General features: G+C 38.9%; 1 protein-coding gene across 4 annotated transcripts in view; it reads left to right on the forward strand.

Moving 5' to 3' along the window:
* The window catches only part of LOC118823433 (1-phosphatidylinositol 4,5-bisphosphate phosphodiesterase beta-4), a 40,225-nt gene continuing 15,429 nt past the window's right edge, over positions 1–24,796 (forward strand). For 2 of the 4 annotated variants that reach the window (XM_036593040.1, XM_036593043.1), the window contains exons 1-23: positions 1–55; positions 3,536–3,624; positions 8,402–8,482; positions 8,667–8,726; positions 9,004–9,147; positions 10,019–10,098; positions 10,351–10,404; positions 10,607–10,688; positions 11,461–11,561; positions 11,901–11,958; positions 12,524–12,632; positions 12,928–13,138; positions 15,229–15,322; positions 15,526–15,605; positions 15,863–15,947; positions 16,046–16,136; positions 16,231–16,326; positions 16,621–16,718; positions 19,495–19,575; positions 19,718–19,862; positions 19,980–20,064; positions 22,249–22,373; positions 24,362–24,413. In XM_036593040.1, coding sequence (XP_036448933.1) covers positions 3,541–3,624; positions 8,402–8,482; positions 8,667–8,726; positions 9,004–9,147; positions 10,019–10,098; positions 10,351–10,404; positions 10,607–10,688; positions 11,461–11,561; positions 11,901–11,958; positions 12,524–12,632; positions 12,928–13,138; positions 15,229–15,322; positions 15,526–15,605; positions 15,863–15,947; positions 16,046–16,136; positions 16,231–16,326; positions 16,621–16,718; positions 19,495–19,575; positions 19,718–19,862; positions 19,980–20,064; positions 22,249–22,373; positions 24,362–24,413 — 2,096 coding nt within the window. In that variant the 5' untranslated portion in view covers positions 1–55; positions 3,536–3,540. Of the gene's footprint in view, positions 56–103; positions 200–3,535; positions 3,625–8,401; positions 8,483–8,666; positions 8,727–9,003; positions 9,148–10,018; positions 10,099–10,350; positions 10,405–10,606; positions 10,689–11,460; positions 11,562–11,900; positions 11,959–12,523; positions 12,633–12,927; positions 13,139–15,228; positions 15,323–15,525; positions 15,606–15,862; positions 15,948–16,045; positions 16,137–16,230; positions 16,327–16,620; positions 16,719–19,494; positions 19,576–19,717; positions 19,863–19,979; positions 20,065–22,248; positions 22,374–24,361; positions 24,414–24,796 lie in introns of those variants that run through there. The other 2 variants (XM_036593042.1, XM_036593041.1) reach the window with 2 other exon arrangements.

The following is a 24,796-nucleotide window of genomic DNA, read 5'->3' on the forward strand; positions in this document are numbered from 1 at the left end:
CACACGCAGAGGAGTCCCACATGGACACTTTCCCTCGGAAGCAGCGGCGCAGCGGGTGAGTGCTTTTCACCAAAACAACTTCATGTGTTGCTCTTGAACCAGGATAAAAATGACCACGCGTCTGTCCAGTTACCGAGAACTGGCTAACATGTGGAAAATATCAGAGAGTTAATCGCTGCTGTTCCTACAGACAGAAGCTGTGAGTGGAGAAAGTTGCACGTGAGCGGCATGGTTGGTGTTTTGCATGGTCACTATGGTCACTGAGATCGTATTAAAGTGGACCTGGATGTATGTATAGGCTATACATATTTTAATTGTTATGGTTGTATTGATGTGATTGACTATGTGTGGGAACTTCACGGAGCATGCGCGCTGTGGTGCAGTGGGAATTGCCTTGGGCTGCATGTTTTAATGAAGCCATCTCCATGGAGAGACATGCTAAAAGATGTTGTGGCTTCTTTTAAAGCTGCCTTCGGATTCCTCTCTCAGTGTCTCTTGAGAGTAGTGGCAGTTCGGTCTCTTGTGTGAGGAGTTTAAGCAGGAGTCTGACTTGGAAGATCAGACTTAGTCCATTTAAGTTCTTCATCCTTTTATAGTGCTACTTCTACAGCATTCAGTCTGTTTGAGGCCTTCAGCTGAACCTTACAGTGCCATCACTGAAAGGAACCCCTGATATGCATATGTTTCCTGCACTGCTATCAGCAGACAGCATTCAGGCCTGTGTACTGTAGTGTGTTTGGGGTCTTTACTCCTTTGGCTCATTAAACCTCCTTGCTTGTCTGAGTAACAGTTGATCATGTCAGTGTAAATATGCTGTATGTAGATGTAGATGAATCACATTGTGCATGCTGCATTGAAATACGTCTGTGTCTGTGCTAGCAAAATAAACAGATCTTGTTCATATTTAGGTCTTTTCCCCCGTTTAATTTGTCCAGTAAGTCCAGTTCTATTGGGCGTTATTGGTCTCAAATCAGATAAACACCTGTAGCCACTGTTGACATTGTACCAGCCTCTCACCTTGCAGCACTCCACCCAGACAGGGAGGGGAGCCTGATTGTGTATGTTTCATTGCTGTTCAAGCTATCGTGATGCAGGTCAGTTGCAGGACTAGAGAAACCTGCTGCGTTTGTGACAAGAAAGTGGAGAGAGAAAGATGGAAACAAGGCTTCTGCTGGTTTGGTCTATGATGTTTTTTTCCTGTGGAGCTCCACAAGAGCAAGCCTCAGCTTCTGGTTCAGTTCAGCATGTAATATTGAAATCTTAATTCGGTACCTTTGAGGCCTTGTATAACATAGTCATGAGTGAACAGCATACTTCATGTTACGTTTGGATCAGCTCGACTCAGCTTGACGGTTTCGACGGATTGAAGTGGTTGTAATGGACTCCAGTTGGCCCATTCTGTTTGATAAGCTTTCTATTACTGGTAGATGATCACAAACACAGAGCGAGTGCAGACAAACGTGCAACGACAAACACGTTTTACCTTAGACCTCAGGAATGTTGGTAAAGTTTTGGATTTTGCAAAGGCCAAGTTAGGTTATAGTATTTCTTGGGGCTTAGCCAGTGACTGCAAAATATGCAAACTCAAGCTTTATCAGTTCAGGTCCTCTTGATTACTTCAGTTTAATGTGTCTGGAAAGCTTTTATTGTTGGACTCATGTTGATATAAAGCATAAAAGACTTCACTGGCGTGGAGATTTTCACCCCTTTTTTCCAGGTACATGTAAACGTGCCATTCACTTAAATACAGTCCATATATGGAAACTAAACTGCAAACTAGCCCTTTTGATTTAACGTTTTTGTGATGTCACAAAAAACAGTATATACATATGTTACATATATACACCCATTTAGTCTCCAGCAGTTTAGCCCTGCCTGTTCACGTTGAAGTTATAAGGAGTGTCAACCAGGGCTGCGCTTTGAATGAGGCACAATACAAATCAGCCAATCAGAACAGAATTCATTTACATATATTAGACTTAAATGCAAAGTAACAAAAAAAGGTAAACATTGACTGTTATTTGTACACAGATGTCCTTAGTGGGCATGAAACACCAGAAAATTGTAAGATCTAGTCTCTCTAAAGTTTTCTGAATATTTTTTCCTTTCCTCCTTCTATTTCGAATTCAAATGTAAAATTAGCATTAGCAAGTTATGAGTTATCTTTTTGGGCTTATGTGTCCTACCAAATTCTAGAGCCGTTACCATTTACTGTACTGTTAGGCCAATAGGACCACTGAAATATGAATATGATTAGTAAAAAAAAATTACGTTTTAAGTTAATCAGTTTTTTTTATTAGGTGACCAGTTGTAATGCTTTCCACTACTTGTGGGAGATATGTGAAAAATCTCATAGTATGATTCTTAAAGGCATTTTCACGATACATATCACAACATTTTACACCAGACACAAAGCAATAATAGTGCCGTATTTAAAAATAGCCGTCAAAAGCTCTGGGCACATTGATTTTTATTCAGCATTTCACATACATAAATCTAATTAAACAGAGCTAATTATTTTTTTTTTGTAATGAAACATGCAGTTAGTCAGTGTCCTTTAAGTACAGATAGTACTCTTCTATATGTGGTCAGAAATCATATTGTTTACCATGATAGACAACAATTATTACGATAACATATCGTCATATTGCCCACCTCTACTTTCCACTGCATCCATCCTCTGGCAGTAGTAGAGGGTAATTGGATTGATTAAGCATTTTCTCTCAATTGTTTTGACCTGAATCTTCTGAATCCAAAGGGGGAAAAAAAGCATTTCTTATAATAGAACCACAATGGAAAAAATATTTTCACTATGCGAGTTTGCTAGAAAACAATCCATCATCATCTGTCCAGCACATAACTTCATGTGACATCTACGATATAGGCCTTCACATACAATCTCACAAGGGGGAGTTACTGACTAAATTTACAACAGAATAACTCTGTATTCAGGGCTCATGCCTGCTCTCTGAGAGTTTTAACACAACATGAGCGATAGCATCACTCACACATACACACTGACTCGCACCCATACATCTGCACACACACGCACAACTACACTCAACTCAAACAACAGCACACTTTAAACCTAATCTGCTTTTTACATCATTAGTTCAATTAATATTCATAGAGAGGTCTAATGAAATTTTCATATTATGGGTTTATTCAGTTGAATTGTTCCAGAACTGAATCACTCTTAGGCCCAGAAGTCACACTCTGACTGTATTGGCCCAGTACTGATTGATATCAGTGCACATCTAAAGGGATAGAAGTTTGAGATGGTAAACAGATAGTAAATAAATGATAGATAAATCTCTGTTTGTTGTGAAAGAGTCAAAAAGCTTCGATAGAAAAGAAGCTTAAAGTTTCTGGTCACATCTAGAACCAGTCAAACCAACTGAGCACTGTGGCACCTTCCATTGCTTGCATTTATGGATGCTTGCCTTTGTTTGTATCTTCTCTTGATGTGTCCAGTGTGATGTTATTCTTTTGTTTTCTGTTACCATCTACCAACATTGCTGCCTCTTTCTTGTAGGTCAAATGGCAAAAGCGTATGAGTTTAACTGGCAGCGGCCAGTGCCTTGCTGTATGCAAGAAGGAGCGTATTTTGATAGATTTGATGAGGTAAGGAAATCGTTTACTTTCAACATGGTTGACATGTTGATTTTGTTCATTTGTTTCTTGGTACATATTATTTGTTTTTAAATACTTTATGTACTCCACGTTCTTGAAAATAAGGGTTCCTAAATGGCCTTTGGAAAACTTTTAAACTTGCATTAAACTTTAAAACTGTTATTCACACTCACACACACGTCTTGTCCACGGAAAGGTGCTTTTAAGAACGAAAAGTAATTCTTCTGTGGCATCACTCCAGAAACTTTTTCTGAGTGTATCATTGTAGCGCCTTTGAATTCATTCCTGAAAAAAAGAGAATACACTGTGTCCTCTTACACTTACACTTACTCTTACAAAGTACTACACTGATGTCTTACTGGCTCAAATGGAAACTCTGAAACAGATTTCTTTTATTTTACTAGTCTGTGTTAAGTGATTTTATTGTGGGTAAAGGTGTTATTGGGCATGACATGGAGTAAAATCACTGTTATGCACTGCTTCGTGTAGCTTATTGCTCTTATAAAACAGCCCACAACATAAAACATTACAAAATATACAATTTTTCAGGAAAATTATTATGAGTAATGATCAAGATAAACAACCATTCTGCCAAATACAATGTAGTTTATTTAGAGTAAACTTGTTTTTAACTCCAGCAGCTCTGCTGTGTCTGATCAACTCATACCAGTATAACTACAAAGTGCTCCTATATGATATAATGAAGAGAGTGTAGATACAAGGTGATGTACTTAATGAAGTGGCTGTTTTGTGTATATATACATATCATTATACTGCACTGTTTAATGCAAAATCGATTATTTTATAAGTAGTTTTTGCTCAGCAAGTTACCACTGTGAAGACAATGTTAAATTCCATTAGCGCATCTATGCAATTGACCGTCTTATTAGCACAAGGCTAATGGTGTTGTGCGTCCTTTTTCCCCCACACTGAATCTTAAACTGCTCCCTTCTCCCAGTGCATTATGTCGGAATTAAAATATTGGCTCAGGTGGCCGTTGGCGTAACGTATGGAACATCTCACCGCACCTTCAAGCGCGGCTCGGACAGTCAGTTTTTAGGACCGGAACTATCCGTTTCATAAAACAAATGTTAATTCTGTGGAGATATCTTTAGTCTAGTGTTGTTCAGCCGCAGAAATTTATAGAACAGCAGCTTTGAGTTAGCGGTGTTTGTTTCGGATATTTGCACGCTCCCTCAGAGATTCTATGCATGTGCTTTGGCTCATGTTGCCTTTGGTCAAAAGCAATCATTCCAAGGATTCTGTATCTTTGAAAGTCGTCAGTTGCTGGGGACATCTGTGTTCTCAAAAGCCCCTCGAGAATTCCTGGTCAGGCCATGGAAGTTTATCTTGGACTGGACATTTTTGGAAGGCTGTATTCTCACGTAGGATGTGTGAGTGACCGGGCTCAAGCTGTCAAAGTATGAATCTCCCAAGGGCTTCACAGAGCGCTCTGGGAGTTCTCTCTCTGCGTTCATATTAAAAAGGAAGTTTAGCCATGTTTGTTTGGTTAGTGAATCTCCTCTGAAAATCCATTGTGTTTCTTTTGTGAATTACAAGGAATGCTAAAACAGGCATTAGCAAGGATAGATCTTAATATGTTGATGTTTATCATGTGGCGTATTTGCTTTGTTTATTTTTTCCCAAAACACGACTGCCTTATCTATGAAGTTCGGTAGGACATAAATAAAAAGCCCATTCAAGTTTGTTTCAGACACAAATGTAAAGAGAGAATTTCCCACAGTACCTCTCTGAGTTTCACAAAGTGCTCCAACTGAAAAATAGCCAATGAAGTGACACTGGATTTAAAGGCCTTGCTGGCTTAAATGAGCTGCTTATGCAATTGTGGCATACGGCATACAAATCAATTGATTACATATAAAATGAGGAGAAACAAACATTAAGACGCTTTTGTTATCGAGATTTAATATACTTCCAGTGGTAAAGGTGAAGGAGCCTCTTAAATGGACCTTTTAAATGGAAAAAGCTACAGAGCCCTAACAAAGACCTTAAACGTCCCTGTCAGTGCAGTTGATTTAATAGTATGCAATTTAGAAAGTTCAGGGAACCACAACTAATCACCGCTGGACAAGAACCGCATGCAAGATTTCTCATGATAAGGAAGGCACGAGAGAAATCACCAGCTATTTGAAAAGAGTTGCAGGATGACCTGAAAGCAGCAGAACAACAATTATACAGAAAGCAATAAGCAATAAACTGCACTGCAGTCACCTCTGTGCCAACAGCCTATGCAGAACTTTGATATACACATCTAAATTTTGCACACAAACATTTAGACAAATCAGAAATTGTTTGGAACAATGTACTCTAGTCATCTTTGGAGAAAGAAGTGTTGCGCATATGATCCCAAGAACACCTACAGTGAAGTACGGAGGTGGAAGCATCATGATGTGGGGCTGCTTCTCTACAAACAGCACTGGGGCATCACATGTTATTGAAGGAAACAGGAGTGGAATGATGAACTGTAACATATTAGAGGCGAATTTAGTCTCATCGACAGAGAGACTGCATGTATAGAGAAAGTGGATGTTTCAACAAGGGTTTGAGGCAGTTTGCTGAGAGAAATGGGCCAAAATTGCTACAATGCAAGAAAAAGCTAATTACTTCTTAACATAGATGTCTTGAAGCTGTAACTGCCAATAATGGCTTTGTAACAAAGTAGTAGTATTATTATTATTATTATTATTATTATTGTTTGTGGCGTCTAAATACTGTTTTTCTTATAAATGTTTTGTTAATATTTATAAGAGCAAAGTTAAAATACATTATGTGTGTAACTTTTAAAAGAATATATATGTACTGGAAATATATTAAATAACAAACAAGTGTCTGAATACTTGCTTCCTCTTGCTGTAATCAGATGGAAGTCAGCACTGAGTGTGTTCATTTGTACAGTGTTTATTAGGGTCTGATCAGCACATAAGTAAACCTACATTGAGGTCCTGTGTGTTTATCAGTACAGACAAAATCTTATTAATAAAGCACAGAGAGGCTTATCAATGGCTTGTTTTATATTATAATAAATAAGACATTACTGATGTGAGGAAAAGCTTACAGAGAATGCTGAATGAAAACAGTCACCGCCTGCTCCCTCCTGTTACAACCAGACAGGCTGAAGTGGTAACTTTGAACACCATCATGGCAAAAATAAGAACCAAAAAATGTATCCATGAGGATAAATTATAACACACAAAAACTTTTTCTGAAGTGAAATTACATTTTGGCTGTGTTGAAGAGTAATTGCACCAGGTGGATAATTGAAATAAAGTTGCAACAATGTCATTCAGAGTGGTTGATGTGAAATGGTTGATTGTAGACTCTGATTTTCTTTATAGTGGTGGTGACAGCAACCAGGGGTCACAATGACTACAACACATACACCAATTAGGCATGACATTATGACCACCTCCTTGTTTCTACGCTCATTGTCCATTTTATCAGCTCCACTTACTATATAGGTGCACTTTGTAGTTCTACAGTTACAGACTGTAGTCCATCTGTTTCTCTGCATACTTTGTTAGCCCCCTTTTACCCTGTTCTTCAGTGGTCAGGACCCCCATGGACTCTCACAGAGCAGGTACTATTTGGGTGGTGGATAATCTCAGCACTGTAGTAACACTGACGTGGTGGTGGTGTGTTAGTGTGTGTTGCGCTGGTCTAAGTGGATCAGATATAGCAGTGCTGCTGGAGTTATTAAACACTGTGTCCACTCACTGAGCACTCTATTAGACATTCCTACCTTGTCAGTCCACCTTGTAGATGTTAAGTCAAAGATGATAGCTCATCTGCTGCTGCACAGTTTGTGTTGGTCATCCTCTAGTCCTTCATCAGTGGTCACAAGACGCTGCCCACAGGACGCTGTTGGCTGGATATTTTTGGTTGGTGGACTATTCTCAGTCCAGCAGTGACACTGAGGTGTTTAAAAACTCCAGCAGCACTGCTGTCTGATCCACTCGTACCAGCATAACACACACTAACACACCACCACCATGTCAGTGTTACTGTAGTGCTGAGAATGATCCACCACCCAAATAGTACCTGGTCTGTGAGGGTCCATGGGGGTCCTGACCACTGAAGAACAGGGTAAAAGGGGGCTAACAAAGTATGCAGAGAAACAGATGGACTACAGTCTGTAATTGTAGAACTACAAAGTGCACCTATATAGTAAGTGGAGCTGATAAAATGGACAATGAGCTTAGAAACAAGGAGGTGGTCATAATGTTATGCCTGATCGGTGTATATAGCCATTCTGTTTACTATCCAAAATTACCGATGAACCTTCATGTCTTCTGAGTTTGATATGTAATGTTGTTGATGGTAAAATAGTGGTTAATCTAAAAAATGTGTTTCCTTCAGGGACTATTTTGCCTTGAAGCTCCCTACATGTATTTCTTCACCCGGAATGAATCTAAAAAGAAATTTTTTAGATCCCTTTTTGATTTTAGGTTAAAACCTTCCCAAAACCATAAAAAAACAATGCCTTAGGCCTTATGCAGTGTACATGTAACCATTATGTCTGTAAGGACTTTCTGCGAGGGAGCTTTTAGAGACATTAAACTCTTCAGATGTCTGGTTCCTATCACCACTGTGAACAATTCTGACTGGGTAGGTTTCTGTAGTGTGGAGTGTTTCACATCAAAACACTTCAGATGGCTCTATGTACATCTATGATTTAATTATGTGAAAATTAAGAAACGGTGGAATTCCCCTTTACATTTAAATTCATTAAGCGTCTTCTCTCCTCTAGGACCCATTTGTCTTTGAACCTAACTGCTTTTTCAGAGTGGATGCCTTTGGCTTCTTCGTCACGTGGAAGAGCGAAGGAAAGGTATGATTATTCCTGTGAGACTAATTCAGTAAAGCTATCAACTTCATAGTAATTTTAATGGATTACAGAGCCAATTTGTGTTAACTCCGTGTCCGTGTTTGCACTGTGATGCTGATGACTCAGCTTTTGTGCACGAGGGATTTGTCACAGATGCCGTGTCCGTGTTCTAATCCTTCATCTATAGGAAGGTCAGGTTCTGGAGTGTTCTTTGATCAACAGTATACGGAACACAAATGTGCCTAAGGTAAGGTCGCTAACGTGCAGAGACTATTGCATTTTTAAATGTGACTTGGATCTCATACATAAAGATGAACTATAAGAGTTCAGACATTCTCTGGCTTGTGATAAGAGAGAGGATTCTTGATGTATTTTGTTTGGTTCGTGTTATGTTATGGCCCAGAGTGTGGACATCATTGTCCTTTTATTGCATCCATGACCTAGCCTGCAGCATTCACTGCAGTACGTGCTCTAGAGTAGTGCGTACGGTAATGTATTCAGCTTTCTGCTTCGTGCCCCTGCAGGATCCGAAGATCCTTTCAGCACTGGAGGCCACAGGGAAGAGTGAGAGTGACTTGGAGGGCAGGATCATCTGCGTATGCAGCGGCACTGACCTGGTCAACCTCAGCTTCATGTACATAGTGGCCCAAAACATTAGCATTGCAAAGGTAACTTCACCACTGCCAGAGAAGTAGGAAAACTGAGGTAATCTGTTCCCTTCGTTATTCTCGAGAATATGCTTTACAGAAAACCAGAACCATCACTAAACTTTCAGTTTCAGCTTTTGAGATCAAGATCAAAGTATTCTTATGCTGTCATCTTGATAGGTAATCCACAGCCATCTCCTAAAAAGACACTGATTTAAGCTTTTCCTCCCAAGGGCTATAATTGCCCCAAGGCTGTATGCACTTATGTTGATCCAGCAAGTAGCTGCAACGCTGAGCCTTGACTCGGCTTGTCTCCCTGCATTGTTTTGTCTGGAACACATGCTCAATTCATCATTATGTTTCCAAGGAGGGGAGAATGCTTGTCTCAAGTACATTTGAAGACCTCACACTTAAGCCCTAGAAGAGGCATCATCTGTCTCCTGGAATTTTCTGTAAAAATAGCTCCCTCATAAAACTTTTATGCAGAGTGATAAGATGGAAAATGGAAAAAAAGGGCTGTGCCTAGATGTTTATGGCATCATTTCTTACATATCAAAAACAGTCCATCAATCATTCAGGGCTTTAAATCTAAATACAATTTTCATGTTTTTACTGCCATAATTTCTCATAAAAGTTGAAAAGAAGGCCTGAAATGAATCCTCAATGAGAACAGTTTCCCTGTCTGGAAAATGTCCTATTTTCGCTTTAAATAAAAAACATATCTGGATATTTAAAATAAAATATGTATATTTCCTTTGTGTATTTTTATATGTATTATTACTGTATATATGACCTCATTCTCACTGCCATAAGAGCATTGTGCCTGCTGCAGAAGCATTCTCCTAGCACTTTAATTTCACCCATACATTTTCCACTCTGCCTCTGTTTGCAGCAATGGACTGACAGCTTGCGGTCATTGATTCACAACAGCCGGGCAAACAATGTGTGCCCAATGACCTGTCTAAGGAAGCAGTGAGTGCCAGACCGCCATTAGCAAACATAACCAAGCAATAAGTCACCCGAGTCATTTTAGGCGAGAAATGTATTGTATGCAGACTAATTTGTGAGTCTTTTAAAGCATTCAAGGTCATAATTCTACCCTCAGCAGTGGATCAAACATTGTTTCTACATCTGATTATGGCTATGACTAATTATGCTGAAAGCATGTTTGTTAATGCAGATCACACAAGTGTCTTGATAGATAATGAGCTTTTTCCACTATAGTTGGATGCGGCTGTCCTTTTTGACCAACGTGAATGGAAAAATCCCAGTGAGAAGGTACGCTCAGCTGTTTGATCAGGGGGAAAAACTTTTTTCAAAATTAAAGAATGAGCCATAATTAGTGAAGTTCTTTGTACATGCTTCCTAGTGTCCTGTCACTGGAAGAATGGTAGCTTTTGTACCTCAATGTAATTACTGCAGTTTGGTGTTTGAAAGAGCCATTTTTAATGCCTGCTGGTATTTGTTTCTTCTTCTGTAGCATTACAAGAACATTCGCTTCAGGAAAAACAGAGAAGGTTATATTCCAAGCGCTGAAAGATCTTGGCCTACCCAGTGGAAAGGTAAAATGGAAATCGTTCTGATTAACTTTGAAATGCTGCTGATTTTAGAGAAGCTACAGTGCTGGGCTTTAAATCATGACTTATTTGGTACACTGACCTCATCTGTTTTAGACTCCATTAAGTATAGTGAATTATATTGTCAGTAGATCTTATTTAATCCATTCTACCTCTAACTAAAATGCATTAAAATGGAAATTATACCGATTTTTCAAAATTTCAAACATCTCAAAGGTCAGTCAGAGTGGTTTGATGCGAAATCGTTAATTGTAGACAAAGTTACCTATTTGGCTTTCGTTACAGTGGTGGTGATAGGAACCAGGTTTGTGATGTCTATTATGCAAATGTAGCCTTTTTCCTTCTTATCCAAAGTGACCAGAGTTTCTGAGTTTTTTTGAAAAATCAGTTTTTGCCTTACAAAGCCATGCATGTACACTGTGTAATGATTCTATTTTAGAAACTATGTTTGAGGGCAAAACCTTCTCAAAAATGATACATTATAAAACTATTTGTATTTATAATTGTTTTGTTTAATAACTTTCTCTGAGGGAGCTTTCAGAGGCATTAAATGCTTCAGACATCTGGTTCCTATCACCACCACTGTGAGCAATTCTGTCATAGTAAGTTTGTCTAGAATGTCACATTTCATATCCAACCACTCTAAGTGACTTCGTTTATATCTTCACAATTTAATTATGCAGAAATTTTGAAATTCGCCTTTAAATAGAGAGCTTCAGATTTAATTAATTTTGACCTATTTTCTTGCTGCTTGCAGAATGATGAGATTGAGGCTGAAGCTTTCACCTTTGAGAAGTTTTACTCTCTTACTCAGAAGATTTGCCCCCGAACTGATATTGAGGTCCTATTCAAGAAACTGTGAGTAGACCTACATATGAAGTCCTCAATGAATGTTTCCAGCTTGATCAAAACTATAGGACCACATATTTGGCCACTTTAATTTGAATTTATATCTCTTTTATAACCAAAAAGGCTGTATAGATAATTGAATGCCATTCATTTTTACTAACTTGTCTGAAATGTGCCTGGCTGTAGCAGTTTAAATATTAACCTCTTCCCCAAACTAAACTGCTGAAATTATTTAAGCCTAATTTACAGAAAGGCAACTTTATCTTCAAGGCGACTTTAAATTCATAGACAGGGGTCATGGTTATGTTTCACTGTGTAATTGATTGTTTTTGTCTGATATTGTTTCAGCTGTGGAGAAAAAAGTGATTACTTAAACATAGACCAATTAGTCAGCTTTCTGAATGAAGTAAGAGTTTTTCACTCATTAACTTGCTCCTGTTCCAAACTGAACTTCCTGTTTTTTCAAGTTGCATAAGTCGTACCTCACCCAGCTTGCTTCCCTCCCTTTGAGAGCCACTCTGAACTTGTAGCAAAATGCAACTTTGTCCTTTCTCTCCTGCCACGAGCTTACCCTTCTGCTGATTTAAGCACATTTTCTCTGACTCTCTCCTAAATCTAGCTTCATTAAGTATTCTTAAAGCACTTACATGCAGAGCATAACATTTATCTCAACAGTTATCTCCATAACTTTGCGTACTTATTGAGATCATTACAACACATACAGTTTTGTATTATCTGTGTCAATGCAGTATCACTAATTTTTGCAGTAGGACACTCGTTTAAATTCAGAGCTCATAATAAGAGCGTTTCATGTTTATGTGCTCTGTGGTCATGCTCTGTAAGTGTGGCTTTCTTGTGTGTTTGATGTGGTTTCACTTTAAAGTGGCATCACTATAAATTTACAACCAGAAGCACTGTAGCTGCTCCCATAGAAAATCTTGTTTTGTTGATGTTAAAATGTTTCCACACAGAACCAGCGGGACCCTCGCCTTAATGAGATTCTTTTCCCATTTTATGACTCCAAGCGTGCGAGACAAATCATAGAAACCTATGAGACTGATGAGAAGCTGAAAAGGAAAGGTAAAGGGCATTGTAAACTGTTGTCTGTATAAGTATGAACTATAACTATTCACATGAATCTCATTAATTTCCAGCCTCAGGATCATTTCTTGCTGTAAAACTGACCATATCTTGATCACTGAGTTCCATCTAGTGGTGGAAAGTAAACATTTTTGCAGTTGCCTTGTAGTGGTTAATGCATGTCAGCACTTGATAAATTGTAGAGCACTCTTGACCTTTCTTTAGTTCATCCACAGCATGAATGGATCTCATTACAGTTGTTTGCAGGACACATAAATAACTGTCTGGTTTTCAGGGCTGATGTCGTGTGATGGATTTTGCCGATACCTCATGTCTGATGAGAACGCTCCAGTATTTTTAGACCGTCTGGAGCTCTATCAGGACATGGACCAACCTCTTGCCCACTACTTCATCAGCTCCTCCCATAACACTTACCTGACGGGCAGGCAATTTGGAGGGAAGTCTTTAGTGGAGATGTACCGGCAGGTTCTGCTGTCCGGCTGCAGGTGCTGTCAGCTGAAGTAGTCACATAGAAGAGCTTATTGCATTCATTCAAATTCTGATTTACAGCTGAGTGCAAAGGTTTGAATGGTTAGAAAGTCTAAAAGTTAATGACATTGTTTCTCAAAACATTTTAGTGCACAATTTCGATCTGTTTGAAAAAACTGAAGCACAAAATACAAAATATTTCATAACTTTTGTCCAGGCCACATCTTATGCTTTACTTTTTCACGATATGTTAAATGTTATAGTAAAAGAACAGTAATTGTGGATAAAAATGTGTCCTCTGTAGAGGATGTGTTAAATTATTTTAACTTAAATTAACAAAATGTGCTTTGACTGGAGTGACCAAACTTTGGCGTATGACAAAATGCTTTAAGGATCCTTCTGCATAAAGTACATCTGAGCTACATCTGAAAAAAGGCTTGTTTTTCTCAGCAGAAGCTAAAGCTTTGTTTAAAATCCATAAAAGAACCCACTTACTTAATAACATACACTATCAGAAATATCTAGACCCCCCCCATTCTAATTAGTTAATTTAGCTACTTTAAGGTTCACCTATTGCTGACACAGATGTTCAGTTGCAGCTTGTACACCATATCGCCAAAGATATGCACACACCCCTCCTAATTATTTATTTACAATGTTTCAGCCTCACCCATTGCTATCAGGTGTATAATATCAAGTACATTTCCATGTAATCTCCACAGACAAACAGTGGCAGTAGAATGGGTCGTACTGAAGAGCTCAGTGACTTTAAACATGTTTAAACTTTAAATGTTCTCTGGAGTGATGAATCGTGCTTCACTATCTGGCAGTCTGATGGATGAATCCGGGTTTGGCGGATGCAGGGGAACGCTACCTACCACAATGCATAGGTCTGGGGCTGTTTTTTAGGGTTTTAGTTAGACACATTAGTTCCAGTGAAGGGTAGTAATGCAAACACATTTTAGAGAAGTATATTCTTCCAGTTGTGTGACAGCAGTTTGGGTAAGACTCTGTGCTATTCCAGCATGACTGCGCACAAAGCAAGTTTGGTGTAGAGGAACTCCAGTGGCCTGCACAGAGCCCTGACCTCAACCCTGCTGAACACCTGTGGGATGAATTTTGAACATTGATTGTGAGCCAGGCCTTCTCAGTACCTGACCTCAGAAATGCTCTTTTGAGCGAAAGGGCACAGATTCCCCCAGACACACTCTTAGAAGAGTGGAGGCTGTTACATAAGCTCATGTAGGTGTGATAGTGAGGTGTCCACATACTTGTCATCCAACATGAGTACTTCATCTGACTAATGCTGTTGTGGCTGAACGCAATCAAATCCTCATAGCAGTGTTTCAGCTATAGAGGCTTCCCAGAATAGTAGAAGCTGTTACTGCAGCAAACTCCCTATTAATACCCTTGATTCTGAAATCAATGTTAGATGAGCCGGTGTCTGGAAATGTTTGTATCCAAAACATTTTTTCTGATTTATTTTTCTAAATAAAATAGCAAGTATGTAGTTTATTAATGGTAAAATAGTAATAAATTAGTTGTAAATATTTTTTCATTACATTTTTACTGTTTTAATACTAAAATTAAAATACCTGGGTACTGAGTTGTCTGTATGTCATTTGGAGAACATTTTTTTTTTTAAATAGAGGTTCAGACTTTCATTTTAACTGACATAAATTTAATAGATTCCTGTAAAATAGGATGATCTGAGTGAGGAGATGATGTGGTGTCATCTGTCAACTCCACCAGTCTATCTTTATGTTGCAATCATTCTGGGTTTACATATTTCCATCTCTATGCCAGTCATAAAATGAGCCAGATTTACAGATTTGGCGAAACTAAAGAACATTTTGGAAACTGGAAAGGAAATATTTGCTATTATCTATGATGACACACATGGATATAGATTATTTAAGAAATGATTCATTAACCATGAACATGTTTGCATGTGCGCATCCTTATTACACAGCATTTAGCTATTTTGATATTTATTACATCAGTTATGTTTGCTAAACAAATGCAGTTGGTCAGTATTTGGGCTTGACTGCACTTCCCTGTGTCCAAATGCGTACACTGAACCGGGATGTGATTATATTGGCTGTAGGTGTGTGGAGCTAGACTGCTGGGATGGAAAGGGAGAAGATCAAGAGCCTATTATCACTCATGGCAAAGCCATGTGCACAGATGTGCTTTTCAAGGTGAATAGCCCCTCCAAATGCATCACACGCATCCTGAGAGACATTTGTGATGTTGAAGTGTTCGTTTAAATCTAGCAGCATCACTTTTTTTCATCATTCAAGGCTCATCAGCAAAGAAGTTGATCAATGTTCTGCCTTTTAAAGCCTAAAAATACATGCAAATGGGAACTTATTTGTAATGGTGTGATCTATTACTTTTCCAGGATGTCATTCAGGCCATTAAAGAAACTGCATTTGTGTCATCTGAGTACCCTATAATTCTTTCATTTGAGAACCACTGCTCGTACGTATGCTTACTGCCTACTTCTTTTATTTATACGCTGATTTAATAATAATAAATTCACCTCCTTTACAGCTCAAACTTCAAATCAAATAGTAAGGGCACATGTTTCAGTACACTGTTCCGGAGCAAAATATTCACTTAATCTAAGCTGTTACTTTATATTCTAGCCACTGTTTGTTTGGTTTTTTTTTTCCTTACAAATGTTAAGAGAAGCATGCCGTCCTACATCGTCCACATTTTTCTTTTATGTTTTTTAGGAGGCATCAACAGTACAAGCTTGCCAGATACTGTGAAGACATTTTTGGAGATGTGCTTCTCAGGCAGCCTTTAGATGATTTCCCAGTACGAGTTTTACATTTGATTTGAATGGATAATGTCCTTCATTAAGTTTAATGGCATTCTTGCAGAAGACAGATTCTTCTTTTTTTTTTGCATCTTAGATGGAGCCCGGACAACCTCTGCCTTCACCAAATGACCTTAAAGGAAAAATTCTCATTAAGAACAGAAGATTAAAACCTGAAGTTGAAAAAAGTGTGCTTTATTTTTCTTTTCTGAGATGAATAATAAAAACAGAAGTGGAGAAACTCGTTAGTGCACGCTAAACTTTGGGGTGTTTTTTTGGCAGAGCAACTGGAGCACTTCAGGAAGCATATGGAAGCTGGAGAAGCCAACATGTCCACCAACATGTCTGAAGATGAGAACGAGGAGGATACTGGCTCTGGTAGGACAGTGGTGGTCCTCTAGCTGTTAAAATGCACAGCACACTCTCTCATTATAAAGCACACTTGGTTGTCCCTAGATGCTGTAAGACCATTAGCTAAATGCAGTCAAATCTAATGGTATTCCTGCTGCATGCTGAGTCACATTGAATCATGCTGAAATTTTGAGATCAGACGATTATACTGCGAAGTGAAGATGAATAATGAGTGCTTGGTGGATTTATGTCTTTATTTTATGGAGGAAATATTTCCATTTGTGTCCGTGTGTGTGTGTGTGTCTGTGTGTCTGTGTGTAGCAGAGCTTGTGGATGAGGCTCACCCAGAGCGGATATGTGGCAGCCTTGTCATTGGGCAGACGAATAATAGTGAGGGAAATGTGCTCGGGGCCAGAAAGGTTGTCCTATACGTTTATTTCCTCATTTGCATTTTCTTTCTTTTTATATCCATTTTACCTGCTTTATGATGAGCTACCACTGCTACCAAGGCCAATCAATAAAATGCACTTAACTGCACAGTGGCATACCATGTAAAGCCTTTCAAAGATTCCAAAATACTTTGGAAAAAAATTGGAAAAGGATAAAAGATAAGTTTTAAAATGACATGACAGATTAAAATATGTAAAGTGCTGTGCAAAAGTCAGAGACCACCCCTCATTTGTTTGATTTCCAGTCAAAACGACAATTCATTTTTTATTCATTTTTCAACGTTGAGAGGAAAATAAACAAGAACACATATATATTCAACCGACAATTTTAAGAGACTTGCTTTCAGTTGAAGACATCAGCAAGGTTGTTTTTTCTGCACCTCCAAATTTCAAGAATTCGCTTCTCAGGATTCAAGTATTCTCAGTTACAAATTTAGAATCAGTAAAGCCTTCCACCACATCTCAAGTGTCCAGTTTTGGTGTTGTGCAAATCTTCTGTTTTGTCTATTGAATTTTCTCAGTAAGAGCTTCTTGACAGCTACACATTCTTTCATACTCATAGTGTTGAGTTGTCTTCTCACAGTGGAAGGATGGACAGAAACACCTGTGGATTTTTCAGATCTGAAGCAAGAGTGGAGCTTGATTTTTCTATTCTCTCTCGAAGCTTTAGTGCTGTTTATCTGATTGTGGCAGTTTTGGTGGTATACCAGGTCTTGCAGGCCTTTTTATCTGTGTCTTCTAATCATTTTTAGAGCTCCAGTTTTCGAATCTCCTGTTTTTTGTTTTTTTGGTTTTTTTTTTTACCTGTTTTTTCATTGACTTTGTGCCAATTAATGCATGTAAACTGGGTTACGTCTAATCGCCTCAGAAGCATCTCCTTTAGCCATTTTCAGTGCACATGAGAAAGAAATTTAAAGGCAGTTAAGGTGTGTTTGGGTAGTTGCTTGTGTGAATGTTAGAGTCTCTTTGAAAGGGAACATAATGTCAGTGTTTGGGAGCAGTTTTTGTTGGGTGCACACAGCTGTAACTATTTGCTGTTATGGCTGGAAGGGTGGAAGAGTTAAAGTGCAGTAGAGTGCACAAAAGTAAAGAGTGAAAAAAATCAAATACTGATAGAATTAATGCTGTACATAGTGTTGGAGCCTTTTGTGTCATTTTCTGTTAAATGTTTGTACTGACCCTGAAAAATGAATTGTATTTAATAGCTGTTTTAATGGAAATTAAATAAGCAAAAAGGTGGTCTTTTACTTTTTTCCCAGTACTGTATAAAACACTATTTGGCTGAAAATACATATAAATGGATGTGCCTGTCAGGATTTGCTACTGTTGTGCCCTGTAACCGTAATGATTTGAGAAAAGGATTTGTAATTATGATGAAATTTTTTATTTCTTTTATTTGAAACTGTCAGTTCTTGAACCCATGATCATGGTCTGTCATACTGACTTTAAAATGTCAGATAAGACAGTCTTTCTCTTTCAGATCAAGGAAATAGTACTGTAGTAATTACATATATCTATTTTGTATTAATGGCAGCTACACTATATGGACAAAAGTATTGGGACACCTGCACATTACCTCTACAGAAGCTTTTATGACAACCCATTCTAAATCTATAGGCATTAATATGGATTTGGTGCCCCCTTTGCAGCTATGACAGCTTTCACTCTTCTGGGAAGCTTTCTACAAGATTTTGGAGAGTGTCTATTCTTGCAGAAGAGCATTTGTGAGGGCAAGGACTGATGTTGGACGGCGAGGGCCTAGTTCTAGTTCATCCCAGAGGTGTTAGATGGGGTTGAGGTCAGGGCTCTGTGTGGGCCAGTCAAGTTCTTCCTTTCCAAACTCACCCAGCCATGTCTTTATGGAGCTTGCTTTGTGCACTGGGGCTCAGTCATGCTGGAACAGAAAAGGGCTTTCCCCAAACTGTTCCCACAAAGTTGGAAGCAAACAGTTGTCCAAAATGTCTTGGTATACTAAAGCATTAAGATTTCCCTTCACTGAACTAAGGGGCCTTGGCCAACCACTAAAAAACAACCCCATAGCATTATCCCTCCTCCATCGAACTTTACAGTTGGCACAATGCAGTCAGGCAGGTAACGTTCTCCTGGCGTTCGCCAAACCAAACCCAGACTCGTCCATCAGACTGCCAGATAGAGAAGTGTGATTCATCACTCCACAGAATACGCTCAGAGTCCAGTGGCGGTGTGCTTTACACCACATTTGACGCTTGGCATCGTGCTTGGTGATGTGAAACTTGCGTGCAGCTGCTCAGCCACCCATGCCATGAAGCTCCTGGCGCACAGTTTTTGTGCTGATGTTAATGCCAGCGGACGTTTGGAACTCTACAGTAATTCACTCAGCAGAACATCGGTGACTTTTGTGCACTGTGCTTCTCAGCACTCAGCAGTCTGCTCTGTAACCTTACGTGGTTTGACACTTCGTGGCTGAGTTGCTGTGGTTTCTAAACACTTTCACTTTTAAATAATACCACTCACAGTTGATCATGGAATATCTAGGAGAATAGAAACCTGCAATGGTGGCATCCTATTACAGTACCATGCTCAAATTCAGTGAGCTCTTTAGAATGAACCATTCTTTCACAAATGTTTGTAGGCAGACTGCATGGCTAGGTGCTTGATTTTATACACCTGTGGCAATGAGACTGAATGTAACACCTGAATTCAATTATTAAGAGGTGTGTCTCAATACTTTTGTCCATATAATGTATCACTATTTTATATTCTGAAGGGGAACAACGAGGATGTTGCAGTATTAGACGCATTAGCACAAACACCCCTCGAAGCCTCATGTCAAGAAAATGGAAAGAAGGTGCATTTTGGTTTCCTTTTCTAATTGTTTGTTTCTTTTGCATTTGAGGATCCTGGCTCCTCAAGTTCAGTGTACTTACTGCAACTGTATTTATGCCATTTACTTCTTAACATGAATGTCTGAACTCTGTTCCCCTGTACAGGCTGGTGAGCCAAGTGTGGCTGATGAGCAAGCTTTGATTCAGTCATACACATACGTTGCAGCCACCACTAATATTCATCCTTACCTGTCCAGTATAATCAACTATGCCCAGGCTGTGAAGTTCCTAGGCTTTGAGGAGGCTGAAGGCAAGTCTTCCTGTATTACTTAGCCTTCAGAGTTTCTTTTCAACACTGAATCCATTTATATATTCTTCTTATGAATGCCTACTATATGCATTTTCTCATTTTGTCTTCTTTTGGCAGAGAAGAACATTCACTACAACATGTCCTCCTTTAATGAGTCTGTAGGCCTGGGGTACTTAAGGACCAATGCCATTGAATTTGTCAAGTATCCTTTTGCTGTGAATGGAGTGTGCATGAAAAAAAGAAATGTAAGGGTTTATTAAACAGCTAGCTCTGTAAAAAAAAAAAAAAGAAGGATCCGTGTAACAGAGAAGGGAAATCGCTGTTTCACCTGAATCATTAAAAACTTAATTACATCTTCAGGCAAAAGCAGTTGGACTAATTGTCCTACAATTGGTTAGATAATCTCTCTCTCGCACTGACATTAAACTTTTCCAACTCATGGAGAAATCTCCAGAATAGTTGTTCTCCCCACTTTTTGTAAAATATTTTTCTTTTGTCTGTCCTAATGGGTCAGCTAGGACATTAGCGTCCTTTTCCTTCGCCATACTGCGCTGTTGTTCTGGCTACACAGGCAGATTATAGTGTTTTTTTTTTTAAAGCTCCATCAGCACATTCAAGCAGGAAAACGTACTGTTCCACCATTGTTGCCGTGGGCAGCCTCATAAGCCAGCCTTAGTGATAACAGTTGGCTAAACCCTGCTAACAGGCCTTGCTAGCATACACTCACTCATGCTAAATGCTTCTAAAGCTACTTACAGTGCCATATGTGGGGAGCAAGAAGCGCTTGACTACCTTTTTTTTACCCTTTATTGGACTGACTAGCTGTTGCTACATTGTCAAGCATATGTAACCACAGATTATGTCTGCTTTTATACTATTAGCTGCTTAATTCACTAGCTAGCCACTACTTGCGGTGGTTCAGTGTTAAAATTCCAGTTTCTCCATATATTCTATAAACCTGTTCTACAAGTGGTGTCCGGCACGTATTTGAACAGAACACATAAAGAACATTTGGAAAAACAAATGTTTTGTGAGCCATTCAGGACAAGACTACTGTACTTTATGCTACAGAGGGCCTTGCGTGCTAATGCTGCCAGCACTTTGCTAGCCTCTATCAGCCAAGCAGGTGGCATGACAAGGTTGAGACACAGAGCTGACGCACAGTGGACCCTGTAGGAAGAATAATCTGTCACCGCACCCAAGCAAGCAGAGCCTCTAAGACTGACTGGCATTGCATGCAACTGTTCGTTTGTTTCAACAGACCGGCTTGAGGCCACGCTTTGTCGAAACGGTGCCTCTCGCTCTGGACTGTGGAAGTTATTTGGTTGACATACAGCTCCAAGGGCTTAGCTGCTCCTTTGTAGGTTATTGCCCATTCTGCCTGCACTCTGATGGATATTTTTTATGGAAACCCCTTTGAGCTGTAGTAGCGCTTAGACCTCTGCTTGTGACGCTCTACATTGTGAATATTACAGTGCCATCTCTGTCACACAGCACGTTCAGCAGGTTCTGGTTCAGTGTCATCTGAGATGATGTATTCCCAGTTCTAATGTTTTTTGACTTGCTTTACTGACAGTTAGTTGACATATTCAGAACCTTCACAACTAGGGACTGCTGTGTCGGAGTGACTTATTGAGAATGGCTGACTTTTGTATGAAATGAGTTCCATAAGGAAATAAAGTGGGTATCTTACCTCAAGTGAGCTGTTCTGTTATTGTGACATGAATTGCAAATTGTCTTCAGAATGAGTGATCTGTTTATATTGATCACAACTGGAACTGGATATGACTGTCAGTGGTGGGTTTGGCCTACACTGGGAAATATTCATTTGCATTTCCTTTGGGCTCTTGTACACTTGTACTTGAATTTGACTCTAAGCTTCTGACTAACTGTTTACAAATGTTGCGTGTGACTTGCAATATATCATAATACTGCCGAGGGGCAGGAGTGCGCAGTGAATAGTAAGTGCACTCTTGCTATAGATGAAACAATACCAAGCTTAAGAGCTGCCTCTCTGGCTGAGGCTTTTAAGGCTTTTTGAAGCGAATAAGACCAGTGCAATAAATAGATTTTTATCTGGCCTTTGGAAGAGAGAATATTTGTGGAACTGGAAATATTTGTGGCATTTCTAGGAACATGTAGGAAAAACGTGTAAAAGACGAAAGAAGAATAAAACAGCTGGAGAAGCATCACTAGAGTACAGCGTGAAATTTCTGTCTGTTCTAGGCCCAAAAGATGAATTTTAAATTGAGTTTGCTTGTGGGCTGCAAAAACAACAGCCCCATAGAATAAACCTGAATCTCGTGTTCTAATCTATAAATAAGCCACTGTTTCCTCTTAAATCTTAAAAACCATCCATGTTTTTTCCCCTAAATGAGATGCACAGCTACAACAAGCGGCAGATGAGTCGGATCTACCCCAAAGGAGGCCGAGTGGACTCCAGTAATTATATGCCTCAGATCTTCTGGAACGCCGGCTGCCAGATGGTTTCTCTGAACTTTCAAACCCCAGGTAATGCAGACACCACTGCTGCTGTTGCACACTGCTGCAACCCCCTTCTGCTCGCACTGCGGTCACTGACACACTAACACGTACATTATTCTCCACAGCATGCCACAATTGAACCGCCTGCATCACCTTTGACCATAGTCTGCTTGTAGAACAGTGTTACATGTCGAGAGTAAATGAAGGAGAAGAGTCAGTTCCATGTCCACTCATATCAGAACAGGATGCGGAAGTAGGGTGCAGTTTTTGCAAATCTACAATGTCATACATTGTACAATGTTAAATACTGCAGTTATTAAACTGGTCGATGTGACCATTAATCCTTAGAAGTCTCATTTATTTTACGTATTTGTTACTGATAGCTTATAGCTCAAACATGCTGATTTAAAATTTTCAGATGATACTATCGGTGGTTAAAGTGGCCAAATATAACACGATTTCACTGAAAAACATTTTTATGATACATGATTTTTTTTTTTCTGATTTTAATAACTTACCCAACACAGTCCAGCAGTAATCTCATTTTAAAAAAATCAGCATTTCTCATACAGCCCTGCACTACTTTTGCTGTCTTGTAGTGAAATATGTACTTAATTAAGTACTAATGATATCCACAAAATGCACAGAAAAGCGTGCTACATACAGTACTGTGCAAAAGTCAGAGACCACCCTTCATTTATTTAATTTCCAATCAAAACAGCAGTCAAGTAAAAATGATTCATTTTTCAGGATGTATTTCTGAGGAGATTAGATATAAGATAATAAACTTGCATAAGGAAAACAAAGTCAAAGGCATTTGAAGTTTTGTTCACTTGTTAAAAGATAGAAAAAATGGGATTACTTGGATCGTGAGAAACAGAAAATGCAACCAACTTCTAAGACTGAACTTTGGAGGTGCAGAAAATATCCCTTCAGAATTCTTTGAAAAACTGTAAACATGTGTCTGAAAATAATGGAAGCTGCAATAAAGGCGATAAATGAACACCAATTACTGAAAAAATATATGTAGTTCTTCAGTTTTCTGTTAAATATGTTTTCTGTTTTTTCCTGATGCTGAAAAATGAATAGCTTGCACTTGATAGCTGTTTTGACTGGAAATTAAATAAATGCAGGGTGGTCTCTGACTTTTGCACAGTACTGTAATTTATCACGATAACAATAAAATATCATCATATTACCCACCTCTAGCTAATACTACATTTGTGTTTTTAAGTAGAAGAGATATTTTATGGTGATTTGAAATTGATTGAACATTGTTGTGCATAATGTCTTGTTTTGCAGACTCATGCAGTGTACATAGAGCATAAATCGAAGGAAAGTGTAATTCATTGCTTAACCAATTCATTGCTTAACTGTCATAAATGCATCATAAATGCGTAATTACATCATTTCATTTGAATAGTATAGTCAAGGGAAGGTAGTACCTTGACTTTTTAGGTTTAAAAAAGCACCTGCAGTTTACTTACCCTGAACCATCTTACCACATCTGACTGCCTTGCTGCTTATTTGAGAAGGAATATTTTTGAATACTGAAGACAAGCTGTCAATCTAGAAACCTTTGTGCTGTTCCAAGACATCTGGAGTGGCCATATTTCAGGGCTTGTTCTGATAGCCTGTGCATACCTGAAACGCAGATGAGTGTGTGCTCAGCAATCAGCAGTCTGTTTGTACTACTGCTGTCTTCTGAGAGAGAATATGCCAGGCACTGTTCGCGAGACAGAAAGTAATAGCAGCTGGGTGCAAAGAAATCATAGGAATATCGCAAATATAGAGTCAAACCAAAACCTGAAGTTGTTAAGCTAAAAGAAATGTGCCTGGTCCAACTATGTCAGTGTCCCATCTCCACATGTGTCTTGTCAGCGCTGTGGTAAAGCCTAGAAAGAGGGGATTTCAATACCTAGTCAGTGTTGAAATCCAGATGGTGGTAAGCATGTGTAGAAGTTTTAATTTAGTATATGATGTCCTGTTTGTGTGTTACCTACCGTGTTTTCTAGATTTGGCAATGCAGCTGAACCAAGGAAAGTTTGAGTACAACGGATCATGTGGGTAAGTGAACATTATATCGCCATTAACATTTACAGATGACCACTAAGTCATAAGTTGCTTTTAGAGAGGATCATTTATTTTGAAAGTTTAATTACAATTTTATGAGCTTATATATAGCTGTGCTAATATTTCATCTGTCCCTGAGTGCTGAGAACACAGCAAATAAGACTTGAGAGTTGTTTTTTTTGGCTGATTTAGGATTGCATCTGTATATGTGCCTGATTAATGAAGGAGAGCTATTGCTTCTTGGCTATAAATATGACATGAAATAAACTCTCAAAACAAACATCATAAAGCTGTCATAAACAGATGAAATATTGGTTGTGACTCATGGTATTAAATTTGGATTCACTTAATAAAGTCAGACTAGATAATGCAAATTC

The sequence above is a fragment of the Colossoma macropomum genome, unplaced genomic scaffold (genome assembly GCF_904425465.1).
Source record: "Colossoma macropomum unplaced genomic scaffold, Colossoma_macropomum, whole genome shotgun sequence".
Taxonomy (NCBI): Eukaryota; Metazoa; Chordata; class Actinopteri; order Characiformes; family Serrasalmidae; genus Colossoma; species Colossoma macropomum.